General features: G+C 37.3%; 1 protein-coding gene across 1 annotated transcript in view; it reads right to left on the bottom strand.

The window, feature by feature from the left end:
• Positions 1 to 18,440, bottom strand: part of LOC138942887 (homeobox protein Nkx-2.4) — a 37,457-nt gene that overhangs the window by 14,620 nt on the left and 4,397 nt on the right. The window contains exon 2 of the mRNA XM_070313353.1: positions 11,818 to 12,131. Within this exon, the coding sequence (XP_070169454.1) occupies positions 11,818 to 12,131 (314 nt within the window). The remainder of the gene's footprint in view (positions 1 to 11,817; positions 12,132 to 18,440) is intronic.

The following is an 18,440-nucleotide window of genomic DNA, read 5'->3' on the forward strand; positions in this document are numbered from 1 at the left end:
TTTCAACCGGCTTCTAGCTATATTCTGATCCTCTAAGTCCGTAATCCACGGTTAAAAGTCCGTTTTATTTTTCTTCGAGAGGGGAATTTAACGCCTCGTTCACTTTATGCGGATACTCTCGATATGCCGTAAAGAAAGAGAGAAGAAGAAGAAAAAAAAAAAAAAAGAAAAGAGACTGCAAGTTTTACAAAAGACTTGTCTATCGATATAATATACTCTCGCCCCCTTTATTACAAATTGTACAAAACAATCTCGCGTTGAGCTCTTTGCGAGAGACACAACAGAAGTTCCGAGAATATTCGCCTTCAATTTTGTCAAATAAAAATATCGTAATTTTTCATCCATTGTGTATGGATATCAACAGTGTTAAATAATAATGTCCTGAAATTAGTAAATGTGTTGTTCCAATTATTTTACACTCTTTTTATAACAAATTTAATATTAATTTTTCTAGAGTAATTTTTATATATATATATATGATATTATTTGTTTACGCTCTTTTGATCATTTGAAATAAAATATAAATAACCTACATATATAAAATGGAAGAGATTTTTGATCTTTCGAACCGACAGACGCGTTTGTACGTACGCGTTTAGCGAAATCTATTAAAAATTAAATCACAATCCGGTATAAAATATATATAGCTCGCTGTTTTCGTGGCCGAATGACAATGCGAATGCGATTAGACCGCCGCCTCTGTGAACCGTGCATAATGCATATAGCACGGATTATAACGCGCCTCTGTCATAAGCAGATGTCGATCCCGATTTCGTTCAGGCGACTGCGCTCGCTTAGCTCAATTGCCGTAAAAGCGGCCTCGAGCCACCCTAATCTCGCACGCCACGCGATTGCTTGCAGCGAAAACTTAAAACTGCTTTCCCTGTTCCCTCGTTTCAAATAGACTGGACTAAAAAGAGATTCCTCGCTTAATTTTTCTGATATTACTAATTGATTGTAATTGAGGAAAAAGACTAAAATAATATAATATATATATATATATATATATATATATTTTGGATGATTGCACAAGTTGGTGCCCGATTTTCATAGATGGCATTAAGTTACTGCATGGCGGAGTTCTATTGTTTTCGTGTGGTAATTGTTGCTTACACCGAATAGATGACGTTGTCTTATGTCAATTCAGACATTGTTCAGATAAGTCCATTTGTGCATAAGAGAAATCATTAAAAATGGAGAACGAGAAGGTGCATTTGCGGCATGTAATGCTATTTCGGAATTTCGGAAAGGCGTGAGTGTTGGGATTGCAGAAAAAAATATTCAAAGCGTTTATTTGGACCGCGCTCCTGCTCTCCGAACAGTCAAAAAGTGGTTTGGCAGATTTCGAAATGGTGATTTCAACACGGAGGATCAACCCCCCGCTCTGGACGGCCTTCTAGCATCGATGACGACATTGTGCATGCCTTAGTGGAAAGAAACCCAAGGATTACAACTGAGGATATTGCTGAGAGGCTCAACATCGATAATTCAACCGCTTTTCGTCATTTAAAAAAGCTTGGATACATTTCCAAGCTTGATACGTGGGTGCCGTGTCTCCCGACTGAATGGAATAAGCTGCAGGAAAACTGCAGGAGTCGCAATGGGAAATTCCGCAGCACCCGCCATATTCTCCAGATATTGCGCCTTCAGATTTTTATCTGTTCCGGTCTTTGCGGAATAGTTTAAATGGCAAGAATCTCAATTTCGAGGAAGCTGTCGAAAACCACCTTAGAAACTTTTTTCAAGAAAAACCAAGTTCTTTCTTCAAAAATGGAATCGACAAACTTATAGATGGTTGGAAAAGCATTGTAGAAAAGAATGGAGACTATATAATTGATTAATAAAAGTGTTATCTCTAAAATATAATCTATTGAAGTTTATATTTAAATCGGGCACGAACTTATGCAATCACCCAATATTTAAATAAGTTGAATTAATTCCAGGTTTTTATATATCTCTTATACATTTTAAACATTCAGCTTTTTAAGTTTGTCTTTCTCATCACTATTTACGATGTATATTTTAAACTATATTTCTATAAGAGTGTCAGAAAACTCTTCGTATCTCCGATTTATGAAGTTTTACAAAAAGTATGTAAAACGGGCAAAAAAAATAAAAATAATAAAAATAAATAAATAAATAAAAATACAAAATTACACGAGAATATTATTGTATATTAACAATGCAGGGAATAAATTAAATGCCATCATTGTCCAACTTTTTTCAAGAAAAACCATGTTCTTTCTTCAAAAATGGAATCGACAAGCTTATAGATGGTTGGAAAAGCATTGTAGAAAAGAATGGAAAAGAAGTGTTATCTCTAAAATATAATCTATTGAAGTTTATATTTAAATCGGGCACCAACTTATGCAATCGCCCAATACATAGCATTTCTTAGGAAATAAATTTTTAATTATACACCATTGTTTGTATACAGAAAATCCGCACATGTGCATATTGCATATATAAACTCGAAATATGATAAATCAGAAAAGCTTATACGCCCGGTTGAATAATTAAGTTTGACAATTCCGAATCTTGTCGATTGATTATATTTTTGTGTCGCGCAAGCGTGGCGACGAGGTGTTGTAAGAGTCGTTTGCAACATTTTAAAATTTCTTAGATGCCAGGATTCTTTCGATCGGTACGATACAAAACTCGAGCGTGTCGTTTTGATTTTTATCGTGCCGGTTCGCGAAGAAGCGCATATGTTACCGCGTGTGTAACCTCGTCGAGTGGCTGTTGTTACGCTGGCGAATTTCGTACCGTGAAGCCGCGCGCGCGCGCGCGCAACCCCCATTATATCCATCAAGTTGCGTGTGCCGGGAATGCAATGAAAGCACTTTAAGGGAGGGATCCGTCCGGCCGATCGCGTCTCGAGAACCCGCCGCCGTCTGTCTAATTCTTTGAATATTAGCGGGATCGACTCCACCCTCCCCAAAAAATTCCTTTTACCCCTCTCGGGTCTGTCGTTGGCCGAGCGTGGCTGGAATACCAGTGATCGTCCTGCCGATCGGAAACCATTATCTTTTCTTCTACTAGTCTATCATTTCATCCGCATCTTTAAATTCGTACTATATTGTATGACGTTAGATCAAGCTTATAAGACACAATCATAAATCTTTTATAAAGCTTTATTTGCGAGGAAATCCGATAAATATTGAACAAGATGATTGAAAATGATGGTTTGGAATAGCTCGAAAATTATGGGCAAAAATAAACTGCAAATTCGTCTTAAGCAACCATTAACGCGAAGGAAACTGACGGTACCCTTATTCCCATCGTTCGCTGCGTGAGTTTTTACGCACGCTTTGTGGGACGACGAGCGGTTTCGCGTAGGGGCGAGAGGCCTTATCTAAAAGCCACGAAAGAGGTACTAGACCAAGTACTCTTTCACTGCTCCCGTTCGTTAATTCCTTTTCTACCGATAATCCACTCGAGGCTCGTCGAGTTTTCGGCTGCGCCTCGACTTTGAGAGATCTACAAACAGTCGTTTACTTCTGCTTGGCGAGCTCACACGCGGGATGTACGATGTAGGAGGAATGTCGTGTGACATAGATTTTCTAGATCCGTGCTTATGCGGAATTTTAATCCCTTCTCAATTGTAAATTCATCTTCTCTCGCGATTCTTTTTTCCGCTCAAACGTTTGTAAGTTTCAACGAGCGAGGAGTTTGAAAAACGCGTCCAACGGCTGATGCAGCATTTTTAGCATATTGGGTCTTCGAAATGACTTTTTTATACATATATGAAATAGAAGATGTATTTTATAATATTGAGATTGCGAAATAGCCACACTATTATGTTGCTCGATGATTTTTTCCCATTAGATTCGATATACTTTTACAATTAAGAATTATCAGTGATTATTCACTGTTTTCAGTAGGAATACAGTGTTCCTTTTAGGATTGTATAATGAGTAATAATTAAAGACTTTTTTTCGTCTGTACACATTTTCTATGTAATAAATATAATATATTTCCATGTGCATTTAGAATTTGTTACATGTGTCAAAATTATCATTTTTAAAACATTTACCATAGTTTCATATTATACCGACAAACAATATATTTTTCACAATTTTCTCTCTCTCTCTATTTCTCCCAATCTTGCTGTCATAATCAATAAAACAAAAATAGAGAAGCAAAGTTCTAGTGATCTAGCACTAATCTTGTCACTGCTTTAATCAGTGACATTTTCACCGATTCAATTTGAGACGGTTCGTCTCGATACGGACGCGTCGCCGCGCATTTCCAATTAATATATCCGATAATCGCGTAAAATACATTGTACGTACGCATTATTATACGTAAACTTGCGTGAGGTAGACGCCAAGCCAGAGACTCTGCGTGCGCTCGTGAAAGATTCTCGAAACGATCGAAAGCGGCGAGCCGATGCTGCGCGCAGCGAATTGTTATTTCAAGGGAACTGCCGTCCGTCCGTCCGTCAGTCCGTTTGTCCATCGCTCATTCGCCGCGATGCCATGTGTAAACAGGGAAAGTTAAACAAGATAGGGATATATAACTGCTGTGTACGTAAGAAGAACGAGGCGCACAGCAGGCATGAAATTCAAGGCTAACAATGTCGACCTCGAACGACAAGCGCTTTGATGTGTGAATTTTGTCCATTGAGTTCTAGCGTCTCTGTCATCTCTAACATTGAAGAGAGAGAGAGAGCAAATTTTCCAGCGGTTTCACGTAAATAAAATGAAATTTTATTTTACGGTACAGGTATTCTGTAGAATTTTTGACAACGCTATGAAATAAGATCCTCTTTATAGCCCCGCACGGTTATTTTAATTTCGCAAATCTGTTTGCGCGCGATAAACACACAAGGGAGTGCTGGTTAAAACGAGATGACTCATTTATGTAACGTGTCAAATAATTCGTGAATGATTCTTTATATATATTTATATATATATATATATATATAAAGAAGATATACAGATATACAGAAAGTACAAAGATACAGAAGACCCCTTAATTATATAATGATAAATCCAAACTTTGTCTGCAACGAGAGAATCAAATCATGAAATGGCACAAAGCGACCGCTATCGTCAGGTAATTTGGAACTATTTGGGTAATTTGGTCTATATTTATGTTCGAGGAACATCCAATCGCGCCCAATTGGAAAAAAGATCCTCCACCAATAGGGGATTCGGCCAAAATTTATTTAACACGAGACTATTTATGTTAAGAATGCTTAGAGTAAAATCGTTTCATCTAGGGCTTCGTCTTATCATAATTGTCTTTTATCTAAATTTTATCTCATCGAGTATTTTTATCGCTATCAAGAATACAGAATATAAACAGACGATTTGTGAAACGGAATACCTTATATGAATTTTCATTGGTGGGAAAAATTCCAACGTGTTATTTCAAAAATGGACTATACGTAATGTGTACGCAAAGAATAAATGTACAAGCGAATCAAATGTAATTGGAGCTTTATCTCGCTCGTTCATTGTAAGGATCTCTCTTACCCAGGTAACGCGTGTCGCCGTTTGACATTAGTTGGCTCATCGAATGCCGATAAATCTGGTGGGTGGCACGCCACCGAGTCAAGGGGCGCGATTATATCGCACGCGCGTGTGCTACGAGCGCGTCGACACGCGTTCGGCAAGCATCGAGTATCTGTTAGCCTCTGCTCGACAGAGTCGAGCCCGGTAGATAGAGACCGGTAGGTGGAGATGATGAGGATGGAGGGATGGGGGCGCTTAGAGTGGACGATTGATCAAGTTAGCGTAACGTCATTACGTCGCGAGTACATCGGGGGTTGACGGCGAGCCTGCCCCTCCCACCCTCCCTCTCGCTCTAGGGTACAAGAGCCTCCTCGGGCAATTTCACTCGACACCAACCTTCGTCTGGATGGATTATCCGGCTGGTGGGGCCTCGATACAGCCTCGAGCCAGTGGGTGGTTTTCTCGATTGGGGTTCGTTAGTTACTCAAACGAGCCGTAGTACGTAACGATTAGCATCCGCGAAAGTAAAGAAAAATAAGTGATCAATCATATCGATATGATATGTTGGTGATCTTTTGCCTCTTTTCGAGTCTTGGACCCAAGATGTCACGTGCGAATGTCCGCGCGCGCAAAGTACTCGACTCCCGCGCGATGATGAACCTGCGCGAATACCGGGATCAACTAACGTCAAATTATGATTAGGGCTGTTAATTGTCCCGTGTTGACCCTGCTGAGTGGTAGCCCGAGGACAAACACGATTCACTGCCTCCCTCCCTTTTGTTGTTTTAACTCAATGCCGAGTCGGTCGGAGATGACTTACCGATTACCCAGCGTGATGCCTGAATACCAGGGGTCTCTCAGCCCCCAAACAGAAATGACTTTCTAGTTACTGTGAAGCAGCGATGCGTGGAGTAATTATGTGTGTCTAGAGAAGTGCGGTATATAGGATGTATATAATATTGCGCAGCACAGTGATTTTATCCCAATTTATCCTTATTCGAGACATCCTATTTTATCTATAAATATATTAAAAAAAAAAAAAAATCCATCAACTTTATACAGTATAATAATTTTTATTCGCAAGTTTTTCCTTAATCGGAATCAATCTTATTTGTATAAAAATGTCGAGGGAGATCATTCATTATTTGCCACAAGAGAGCTTTCCATCTTCGACAAATATTTTTAACTTGTTTTTATAACGTCATTCGAATAAAGTCCATTGAAAAAATTCAAAAATAAATTTTTATTATACCTTTACATACTTTCTAATTTCCAAAAGGTATTGCTTATTTTTATCGTTGATAAAGATTTCACTCTAAATTGCTCTAAAGATTTCATAGATGAAAGCTTACCATCTCATATTATTTGATAATAGAAAACGCATCGATAAGACGCTAAATCTCTATCGATACGTAGATCGCGTTTTTTTTTTTTTTTATCAATTCGGATTTTTAATTTTAATGTCTTTTCAAGCGCAAAAGGAAGGTGATGATGCGATAAAGGGAAGATATCGTTATATAATAGGTGCTGATGTTTGCAGTCCGAATATATGCACCCTCACGGCATAGGTGCGAGCCGAGAATGCGTTTAAAGTTACAAAGAACTCGCTATATAGGGTGAAGCATAAAATGCCATTTTCTTTTTTCTAATAAACTTCAAAAAATTCGTAAGGGCGTAATGTAGATAATTCCATCTGCTGTCGATCCGATTATTATTGGCAATTGGATAAATGAAAATTTATTGTGAAAAGTAATATAAATATGTGGAAAAAAATATATATATAGAAATAAAATTTTTATTCTTTCTAGTGTTAGGATACTTGAATGTTTGATTGATTTGAAAATAAGATTCTTTTAAGCTAATAATAAATTATGTAAAGTTATCCTTGTAAAGAGAAAGATTTGATTTCATAATTTTTTATTTCATTACACTAAATTTCACGTACAAAATCGCTCTAGAACTTTTACATTACCGGCAGATTTTTCTCTTATTAAATATAGCAGCGCTCTTGGAAAAAGAAGAAAAGAATTTAACTTGAAGTAATAAAACCGGAGTGTGAAATTAATTGAATAATTAATAGATTTAATAAAAACTTTTGCGGAATAAGAGGGCGCGATCGTTTGCCTTTTGTTTTGGAGAGAAATAAGGGAGAGATTTCGGCAAAATCGTTAAAGACAAAACACGATAACTTTTGCACTAATCTGTAGGCATGATATGCCAGGTGAACCTATGCGGGGAAAGAAGCGTAATTATGTCGGCCACATTCTGCCTGTGCGGACTGCAAAAGCCAACGACATATTCATGTGTGCGTTATTATGCGAGGGTGCCGGGAGTGCACTTGAGAGATGTGCGCACGCGTTGCAGCAGGACGTTCAATTAACCGCGTGCATTTGACAACCAAGAAATTGCCGCTCGTGTATATAGGTCGCTTAAGATGTGGCCGAAAATTCTTCAATTTTCAATTATTTATCTTTGTCTAAAAGCTTTATACACTTTTACGATGAATATTAGTTGAATTGAAAATCTATTAGAATTTTATATAATTGACATAAATTTATAATAATTAAGTGAATTTATCGAATTGTGAAAAATACTAATATATTAGACATTTCAAAAATAATGAACATTTGATTTTTGAAAATATCGGAGGATCAATCTAACATCTAATTGATATATTAGATTTTTATGAAATTTCTTCTCTTCGTAAACATATAAATAGCGATACGAACTATGATTTTATTATAAGAAATAATGATATTACTTCATATATCAAAGACTGCGTGACAATTAAAAAAAAAAAAAAAGGTCATCTAAATTTCTGTTTTCGAATACAAATAATAAACCACTTGTCCTTCAATCTCCCCCCCACTCGTGCTTACTTGATACAAAGTAGATTCAATCTTAACGAAGAGCTCACGCCAGTGAGAATAAAATACACGTAGACACGCACGCACATATTTAAGAAACCTGTTGCGATGACAGATAGTATCGTCTCGGATTGAAACTTTCGAGTTAAGGGAAAGTCGACGCGCGCGAAAGTCGCTGGCGAACTTTTAAACAAGATGAAAATCAATCTTAAACGCACACACATGTATCAAGAATATAATTGACGAATACTGGACAAGGGAGGGGGGGGGGGGACTTGGGGGGGGGAGCGGAGGGGCGCGGCGGGATAGAAACGAACATCCCGCGGACCAGAGATCGCGCTGTCGATCGCCTTTTTTCTCTCTCCCCTCTCTCTCTCTCTCTCTCTCTCTCTCTCTCTCTCTCTCTCTCTCTCTCTCTCTCTCTCTCTCTCTCTCTCTCTCTCTCTCTTCGTCGATAGATCTCGATAACGGCGGTAGCGACGTGTTTACACGGCATTGAGCTCGCCCCTCTGCTCCACGGGAGCGGGGAATCCCTCTTCCGATGCGCGCGCCATGGGGTGGGTTGTCGACCGCAGCAGCGTCGGAGGGATGAAACTCTCCCCCCCCCCTCCCCCCCGGGGGGAGTTCGATGTGGTGTACGCAAACCCATTATTATGATTATTATTCGCGTAGCTAAGCCCTATAAGATCATCCCTCATCTCGTTCCTTCTCTTATTCGACTTCGCTTCAAGCACGCGATTCGACGTATCCTCGAGATACGCGCGGATATCCCATTGACAAGGCCTACGGCTGAACAAGGTTCAACACTTCAAGCGCGCATACGAGCAGCTGTGTATTTTTTTCATATCGCGCAATTTTGTATAAATATATTTAAAGCGCCACAGTCTTGCCTTATTTAACGCGTAATAAAATGAAACTATATTTGGAAAAAAAAAAAAAAATTTCATGTAATAACGATATTTACGTTGCCGTTACTCTTTTCGCGAACGTTTCGACGGAACGTAACTTTTTCGGAAAAGAGATGGGATAAAAGGCTACGATAGGCGAACCAGAGGGGTATGAGCGGGGGGGGTGGGGGGAGTGTAATTTGCCTCTAATGCGGCACTCAACGTAGCAGCTGGCTCACATCGGCCCTCTGCTGCTTTTCCATTCGCCACTCGGCCGCAACAGTAGCGATAATAATAACAATACCGGTAACAATGCCAGGAGTGGGCTAGGCATTGTAACACCGCGCCGCGCGAAGGGGGGGGGGGAGCGGGGGGCGGGGGGTCCCGAGGTACTTGGAGTAACAATGCGAGCGCAAAATGGAGGGACACATACCCATCTGCGTGCATACCCCGTGTGTCGAGGGAAGGGAGGAGGCGAGAAAGAGGAGAGAGACAACGAGATAAATGCGACGCATCGTCACGCGCTCCGATATACGCGTACCCCGTCGCCATTTATCGCGAAGTTGCATTCGCAAAGAGAGAGAGAGAGAGAGAGAGAGATTTCCTTTTCGAATAAGATATAGTGGAAAGAAATTACCACTATTATATGAAAAATATCATTTACGATTTATCATACAAGATTCCTGTATCTTCCAATTTAAGGTCAGATATTTGTTTAAAAACTCGCTGCTCGATCCCCCTTCCTTCATATACACACATGGTGTATAACAAAATTTATTAGATTTCAAAGATATTACTGATAACGCGAAAATATGTTGCAAATCAAAATAGAGATGTAGTTCTGGGAGGGGAAAAAAAAAATGTGATCTGTATATTCCTGCACGAAATGCGCGCGAATTGGTCTCCGATGATTCTCCTCTTTCTCATATCTCCGATTTCAGTATTTTTCGCGACCGCCAAAACTCGTTATCGCAATTCATTCGCGTACCACCGTTTCTGCGTTCGTGTCGGTCGCGCCTCTGAAAATCCAGGCTGATTGCAATCAGACCTCTTTGCCGACTTCCGTGCTTGACTCGAGAAATCGACTCGTCGTTGCCGCTAGTGCCAAGGGCTGCTCCCGCGGACGCTCGACTTCCGGTTTAAGGAAGCCCGTCGTTTCCGTTTTAAAGCCAGACTCCATTCGATCCGAATTTCGTGTTTCCCGTCAAATGACAATACACGTATTTATCTCTAATTAACATTAATGACAATAGAATTTTTGCCGAGATATCTTTATCCTTTAAAGATTGATTATATGAACTCGATTAAATCCTTCCTTCTCGGATACTTAAATTATACAAGTATCTAAATTTATATACGTATTCGAGTAACTTTCGTTCATTCAAGAGATACTCTCCACGATATACATAATAAAATAAAATAATAAAATAAAATGCATATAGAATAATGCATATAAAAAATAAAATCCAAATAAAGTATACATATTGATTCGCGAAGATAAAGACGAAAGGGATATGTAAGAAATGTATATCGAAAAGAAGATAAATATTTTATCTTTTGCCTAATCTTTTATGTTTTAATTATATCGAAATATGTCAAATATTATCGTACTATTGAGAGCTGCTTAATTCTATATGATAAATATAGATTGTGACATCATAAATATGACGCCTCCCTTTTAAAGATTACTTTTATTAAAAAAAACCTCCTCAATTGTCAAAACCTCCTGTCAACTGAATGTGTAAGATATTTTTCATGTAAATTGATTTGCATCGGCAATATACAATATATATATATTATTATCGTTGACGGAGCGCCACACACATTACACACCATGACAAACGGACAATTCGACGGACATTGGCGCTTATTGTTTTCAAAGGGCTGATATATAAGTTGGAATTGAATCGCAGACGGAGAGACGAACGGTAGACGAGACGATAGACCGAACGAAGGGGAGACCCGTGCACGAACCGTGCAGGATGCGGCCAATGAGCCACGTAACAATTATTTATTCTTGCCAGATTGGATGCGGTGCCGCATCCAGCCGGCCGGACCTATCTGCCTCCGATGAAAATCAACGCATTGGTTAAAATCAGCCATCCTATTTGTCCGCTAAACGATAATTGTATAATGCAGACCTTTGTCAAGTAATAAGATAATTATGCGAGGTATATACTACTCGACCAATTGTTGTGCTCTATATTTACATGCTAAATATAGAGTATATATATATATGAATCAATCTTAAGATTATTACTTGTATAAATATTTTCTTAACAAAAAAAAAAAAAAAAAATACGGAAATACGTTACTCTTTATATATATGCCAATTTTTCACGATATACCTTCGTAATGAAGCTTTAAATTTGTTAAAATAAATGGTCTGGTTAAAGTTGATGAAAAAAATATACCTTTATCGTTTACATTTATATTCTTTAAATTGAATTCCCAAAAAGATTTTTTTATTTTCAACTACTAATTATGCAAAAATTATTGGACATATATAATTAAAAAAATATATAATTAATATATTAATATTATATATTCTTAGTGTATATTATTATTATTATTATATATTATTATATTAATTACACGTACCTGCGTAGGCGTTAAATGAATTAAAGACGCCAGATGCTCCCGTTCGGGTGCGCTGAGGTACTTTTGCTGCTTGAATCGCCTTTCGAGCTCGTAAACCTGGGCCTGGGTGAAGAGCACGCGTCTCTTCCGTCTCTGCGCGAGGGGGAACTGCATCGCGCCGACGCCCATGCCGACGCCGACGCCGACCCCGACGCCGACGCCGACGCCCACCCCCATCCCCGATGACTTGGTCACGTCGCCCATCGACTGGCCCACCGAGCAGCCGGCCATATTGGTCCCGGCGCCCGCCGCCGCGGCGCCCATCAGTCGCGAGACTGCAAAACATATTGAAGAAATCGGGAATGATACTTTGCGAGTGTTCTTTTTCTTCTTATACGTAAATCGCTCGCAAACATCTTTAAAGATATGTATGTCAAATTCTTTATTAGATTTGCGATAACATCAATCATTTTAATATTGTAGCTTTATTTCTCTCTCTCTCTCTCTCTCTCTTATTCTTTGTGAATACATTTAAATTTAATATTATTAATATATATATATATTAATATATTTAGTATTTTTAACGAGGAAAAAAATAACGAGTTTTGTTATAATTTCTGTTGCTTTTTTTGGACGTTATTATAAGTTATGTATGGAAGCATACATGCACATAAATTTATGTTTGTTAAACACATTTGTTTTATATAGAAATATATTAAAATATAATAACATAATAACGATGTCGCATCGATAAAATAAATTTGATAATAAAATTTCAAAATTTAATATTTTCATTATAAAAATTTATTAAAATTATTCAAATTATTATTTCAAAAACATTGCAGAGAAATTTAAAATCTGACGCAATACGCTAATCTACAAATCATATTCGTTTTTGGAATGCAGAAATTTATAAGAATCACATAATCTGGTTTGAAATAAGAGCCCCGTTCAATTTTATCGAGATTATTAATTTTTCTAAAGAATTTGAAAAAAAAAGCTCTTTTCATATATGCATTTGTTTGTGTGGAAATCATGCCGCGCAAATAAATATAGTCGAAAAATAAGTATTGAATTTTTTATTCATTACCGAAAAGTGTAATAAAGTTATTTTTTTCGTCACAAGTAAACCCTAATTGATCGTGAACGCAATAATAAAGGAATCATATTCTCGACGCGGAGTAATATTTGCATGAAATAGGTATGGAAGGTAGGCGTATAAAAATTCGTAACAAAATTTCAAAATTATTACGCGATGACTTATCATCACAACTTCGATTATGCATCGGATTATAACACACATTTACATTTTTGTCGCGAGTATACGCAACTAAATCGAGCGATTCTCTCCGAGCTACCGAAAGCTATCTATCATCCAATGGGCTCCGCGCGAGCGAGAGCGGGTTCGTCTATCCCCTTTGTCAGTTGGCGAGGAGCTGTCAAAGATGAACCTCGCGCGGACAAAGGGAACGATTTAGACGCTGCAAAGTGCTACGTCACCACGGTGCACGGGAGGTCCCGGGATGAAGTCCCGAATTATTATGCCCACGAGAACGAACCGTATTCACCGAGCCGTCAGTTGAGCCGACGGGGGGGGGGGGGGGCGAGAAAGAAATACCACTTGAACGCAGGAACAAACACCGTCAAATTTGTTTACCTCCGCTTTCGGCTGGCGCGCCCGTCCGGGAGAAATCCTAGAGCCCAGAAGAGCGTATAAACGAAAGCAATACTATATTATTGCTCGCGAAAAAAAAGAAAAAAAAAGAAACCAGTGGATTCTTTTTTTTTTTTTTTTTTTTTTTCTGTCGGGATACCCCTCCTCCTCTATCATTACGCGGATATCCGGTGCGAGTTGTACGCGATAGCCTATATTCGATAGCCGCGTATTCGAGCACTCGACGATCACCTCCGTCTCTTCCAGCGCCCAGTCACGGAACATCTCGTTCTGCATTTAATTTAATCAAAACTGGCATTAAATTTCATCAGGTATTTATTCAATTCCAGATAAAGAGAATATTTTAAAGATTTTTTAATGCAAGTTTTTTTTATTGTGTATTATGCGTTTTCTAATACTTTTCATACGAAGAAATAACAAAGAGCCATTCAAGTGCTAGATTTGCAAATATACTGGAAAAAAACAGAAAAAAAAGACAGTTTTCGCTTACATCTTCATTTTTTATCACTAAAAATTACAATAAAGAATATGTATTGTATATATTCAATATTTTGTTAAAACATTAAATATACATATATAAACAGAGATATTTTTATAATATATTTTAAACATATAATTTTCACAATTTGGCTCTTATCGGCGAATTATGCTGATTGTTTTAATATATAAGAGCAAAATTATGATAAAGAATGAATATTTTTACTCGAGTTCCATAATAAAATTCCACGAGATTCCTCGACCTTTCCAAATAGAAAATAAATGCCAGGGAATATGAAATTTTCCATGTTTTTTTTTCAAGAAAGTAGATACCCTCTTGATTATCCCATCTAAAATTTTTTAACAAACTTGAGCGTGCGGAATACGATCTCTTAACGATGCAGCAATCCTTTCTAAAGATCCTTGTTTCTCCTAAAGCATTTTTTTCTCATTTATTCATAAATTATTTTATTTTAAATTTACATATGATTCGAGAAGCGCGAAGATTGAGATGCTATTATTACTTGGCGTTAATGATTAGAGCGCCGCTGGAAATTTCTCGTAAATCATACCGACGACGTAAATTATCATGTTCTCGCGTGATGTACGAGATCCCTTTTAGGGATCCCGCTTGTCAGCGATCACGGAGAACAATGGATACGGATGGACGGGATGTTTCGATTCGTAACTTTTGCCAATACACCAAAGCAGAGATCCCGATGTGAGAGATGGGCGAACAAGGCGCGTGCAGGCAACTCGTTAAATAAATTGACGTTTCTCCAACGTCTACCTGACCACCGGCGTCGCGCTCTACCCTCAACAGCCTCCAACAGCCGCATCGCATCGTTTCGAAACGTAATTATGTGGCATGGCAACCATGAGGTGAGAGACGGAGGAAAGCGCCGCACTCTTCGGCTCGTTCAGCTTCCAATTAGGTGACAAAAGCCGAAGATTTCTCGCTCCAACAGCGTGAAACGTGTCCAATCCCACGAGACAAGAGCTATCTCGTTTAATTGCGCGTAATTAATTTAATTTCATGTATTAACATTATAATTATTATATAATTCTGATATATTAGTTAAGTTTAACTCCACTCATTGTCGTATAGCTCATGTAAAATCGTCTAAGCGTATTACATGATGTATAATTTGCGATGAAATCCGTAACAGAATCCTATTCACGTAATTGCACGATACGTTAGAAATGAAATTTCATACAGAATACGCACACAGATAAAGGATAATAAAGAGAATCATATTGTTGTTAACGCGGATAAAGTGCGATTTATAAAAAAAAGCGTAAAAAGAACTTTAATGACGTACTAAATAACGTGACACGAACATGAGATCAGAAGCTTTAATAGAATAGTCGTTGAAATGCAAATTACGTTTGATCGGTACAATGTATCATCGAAAGACGTCAAACTGCGTAGTAACAACAAAATGTTACATCTCTCAAGGAGATTGGAGAGAATATTGTTAGTAAAAATTACAATATAATTTTTCTAATCGAACACATACATAAAAAAAAAAAAACACGATATTTTTATTCAATAATATTATATATATATATATACCGTATTTTGGAAAGAGGTATTGTAATTATTCAAATATTTTCATGCATAAAACGAATTAATAATCATTAAATTTACAATCTTTAACGATATTAGATTAGAATTTTTATAGCAATAAATTCTAATGCTAATGTTATATTTACAAGCTTAATTTACAGCTTTACTTTAATAAATGTTGTAAAAGAGAATGTGTATTCTTCGTGTAATTTGTACTGTACAATTTTCTCCGTGATTGATTCATGCATATAAATACACCTATATATGATTTTTAATACACGGATTATATAAAAATTAATGACTATTAATAAATCGCGCAAGTATAATTAAAATTAAAAAAAAACACGATATTTTTATTCAATAATATTATATATATATATATATACCGTATTTTAGAAAGAGGTATTGTAATTATTCAAATATTTTGATGCATAAAACGAATTAATAATCATTAAATTTACAATCTTTAACGATATTAGATTAGAATTTTTATAGCAATAAATTCTAATGCTAATGTTATATTTACAAGCTTAATTTACAGCTTTACTTTAATAAATGTTGTAAAAGAGAATGTGTATTCTTCGTGTAATTTGTACTGTACAATTTTCTCCGTGATTGATTCATGCATATAAATACACCTATATATGATTTTTAATACACGGATTATATAAAAATTAATGACTATTAATAAATCGCACAAGTATAATTAAAATTAAGAAAAAAAACACGATATTTTTATTCAATAATATTATATATATATATATATATATACCGTATTTTAGAAAGAGGTATTGTAATTATTCAAATATTTTGATGCATAAAACGAATTAATAATCATTAAATTTACAATCTTTAACGATATTAGATTAGAATTTTTATAGCAATAAATTCTAATGCTAATGTTATATTTACAAGCTTAATTTACAGCTTTACTTTAATAAATGTTGTAAAAGAGAATGTGTATTCTTCGTGTAATTTGTACTATACAATTTTCTTCGTGATTGATTCATGATATAAATACACCTATATATGATTTTTAATACACGGATTATATAAAAATTAATGACTATTAATAAATCGCGCAAGTATAATTAAAATTAAAAAAAAACTAAGATTTATTCATTTTTTCATGTTATAAGATATTCGATGATTTAATATATCGTCAAGTTATTTTTCAATAAATCTCCATATTATACTTTCCGTTTTCAGTTATGGACTCTTGTCATTTTATAATTGCACCGTCGACTTGGAATTTGAAAAACGATAAACTTGATCGAAATACGGGGAGAGCGATTCGTTTGAGGAGGGTTTTTCCCGCGATCTGTATTTATCTTGCGAGGGGTAGGGGGATGAAGGAGGGAGACGAGAGATACAAGTCCCGCGAAATCGAATTCGAACGGCGTATCCGCGTCTCCCGGGCCTTTAAACTCGAGAGAGAGAGAGAGGACCGGTAGTCCCGCTTATATTTGTTTAACTAAAATCCTCCGCGCGTCCGTCCAGTGGTGCCTTCATCGCGCTTTCTCGAATTCTCGATCGATATATACGTATTATGTACCATATATACGGAGATCGCCTTCATCGAGAGTGGCGCGTGCGACGGACGAAAATCCACTCGGGACGAACGCCTATTGACACAAGTCCTACGAAAGATGCGGCGCATTATTGTCGGCCGACGATGGTATGCGCGCGTTCCTTTCTATGTGGACACTGAAACGCGAAACTCCCGGTTCTGGACATCCAAATGGATGTTCCCCGAAAGTGTCGAAAGCTTCGACACATTTTCTCGCGAAGACGACGCTCTTACGCGAGTCGATCCTTTTATCAAATTGTCCCATTTAAAGAGTATCGTCGTGACTGCAAATTCAACTGCTCTCCTCCCCCTCCCATCTCTGTTTCTCTTTACTTTACGGATAATTGAACTCGAAAGGATACTTGTGTACGGCACGCACAGGGATCGCTTTAAAATATCTCTTCTTTGTCAAAATATAAGTATGAGATACCTTATCGAAGAAAATATTAACACGTAAATTATAATATCTATTTACTCATTAAAAAAAAAAAAAACTATCTCTAAAATATCGATCAAGAAACATACGCTTTAAAAAAAATTTATGATAAAAATAAAATGTAATCTCCTTTCGTACAGCACTTACAGAGACGATCGTCAACTGAGAGAGATGCGTCTCTCCTTACCAATTAACGAAGGCGCCTTTTCGTCAGCTTTGTAAGGCGAAACCGACACTCTCATCGATCCCTAAATGGAGCTAAGATATCCATGATCCTGTCGCTTACAAGCGCCGATAAAAGCTGACGGACGTGACTCTTAAGAGGCGGAAGGAATAGCCGGTTGTGCGAGATAGGTTTTTCATCCGAGAGTACAACATATATATATATATATATATTATACAATGCACTGCTTCCGGCATTTCTACACAAAGTGCAAGATATAAGATTAATTCGTTGAATATACATATATCCGATAACGATTTGACTCGCGCGCCTGATTCCTAAAGATTTCACTCGTCAATTTTTCCATCGGCGATTAAATAACAGGTGTAGGTCGTTGACGCGATGCCGATTTTCATGCTAACGATCGTCGGACAGACGTATTCTATGAAATTACGCCGCGTGCCTCTCCGATAAATACAGACCCCTCGAAGCTCATTTAACAGACTGACGGAACGACTGTTTGCATTCGATAACTCGGTAACGTTTAGCGGACAGACCAACTGTCCGTAATCCGTCGAAGCAGCCACTGAATTAATCGATATGTAGACGAGGTACGAGGAAGGCTTTTTGTGCTCGTCCGACATGTAAATGTGCATGTGTGTAAATGTACCTGATAAAATATTCCCTCCATTAAAAATCATAAAGCCGTTTAAACGAATAGACGAAGATAACAGAGTCATATCGACATTGAAT

The sequence above is a fragment of the Polyergus mexicanus genome, unplaced genomic scaffold (assembly GCF_030449975.1).
Source record: "Polyergus mexicanus isolate NDT 795.1 unplaced genomic scaffold, iyPolMexi1.0 SCAF_24, whole genome shotgun sequence".
Classification (NCBI taxonomy): Eukaryota; Metazoa; Arthropoda; class Insecta; order Hymenoptera; family Formicidae; genus Polyergus; species Polyergus mexicanus.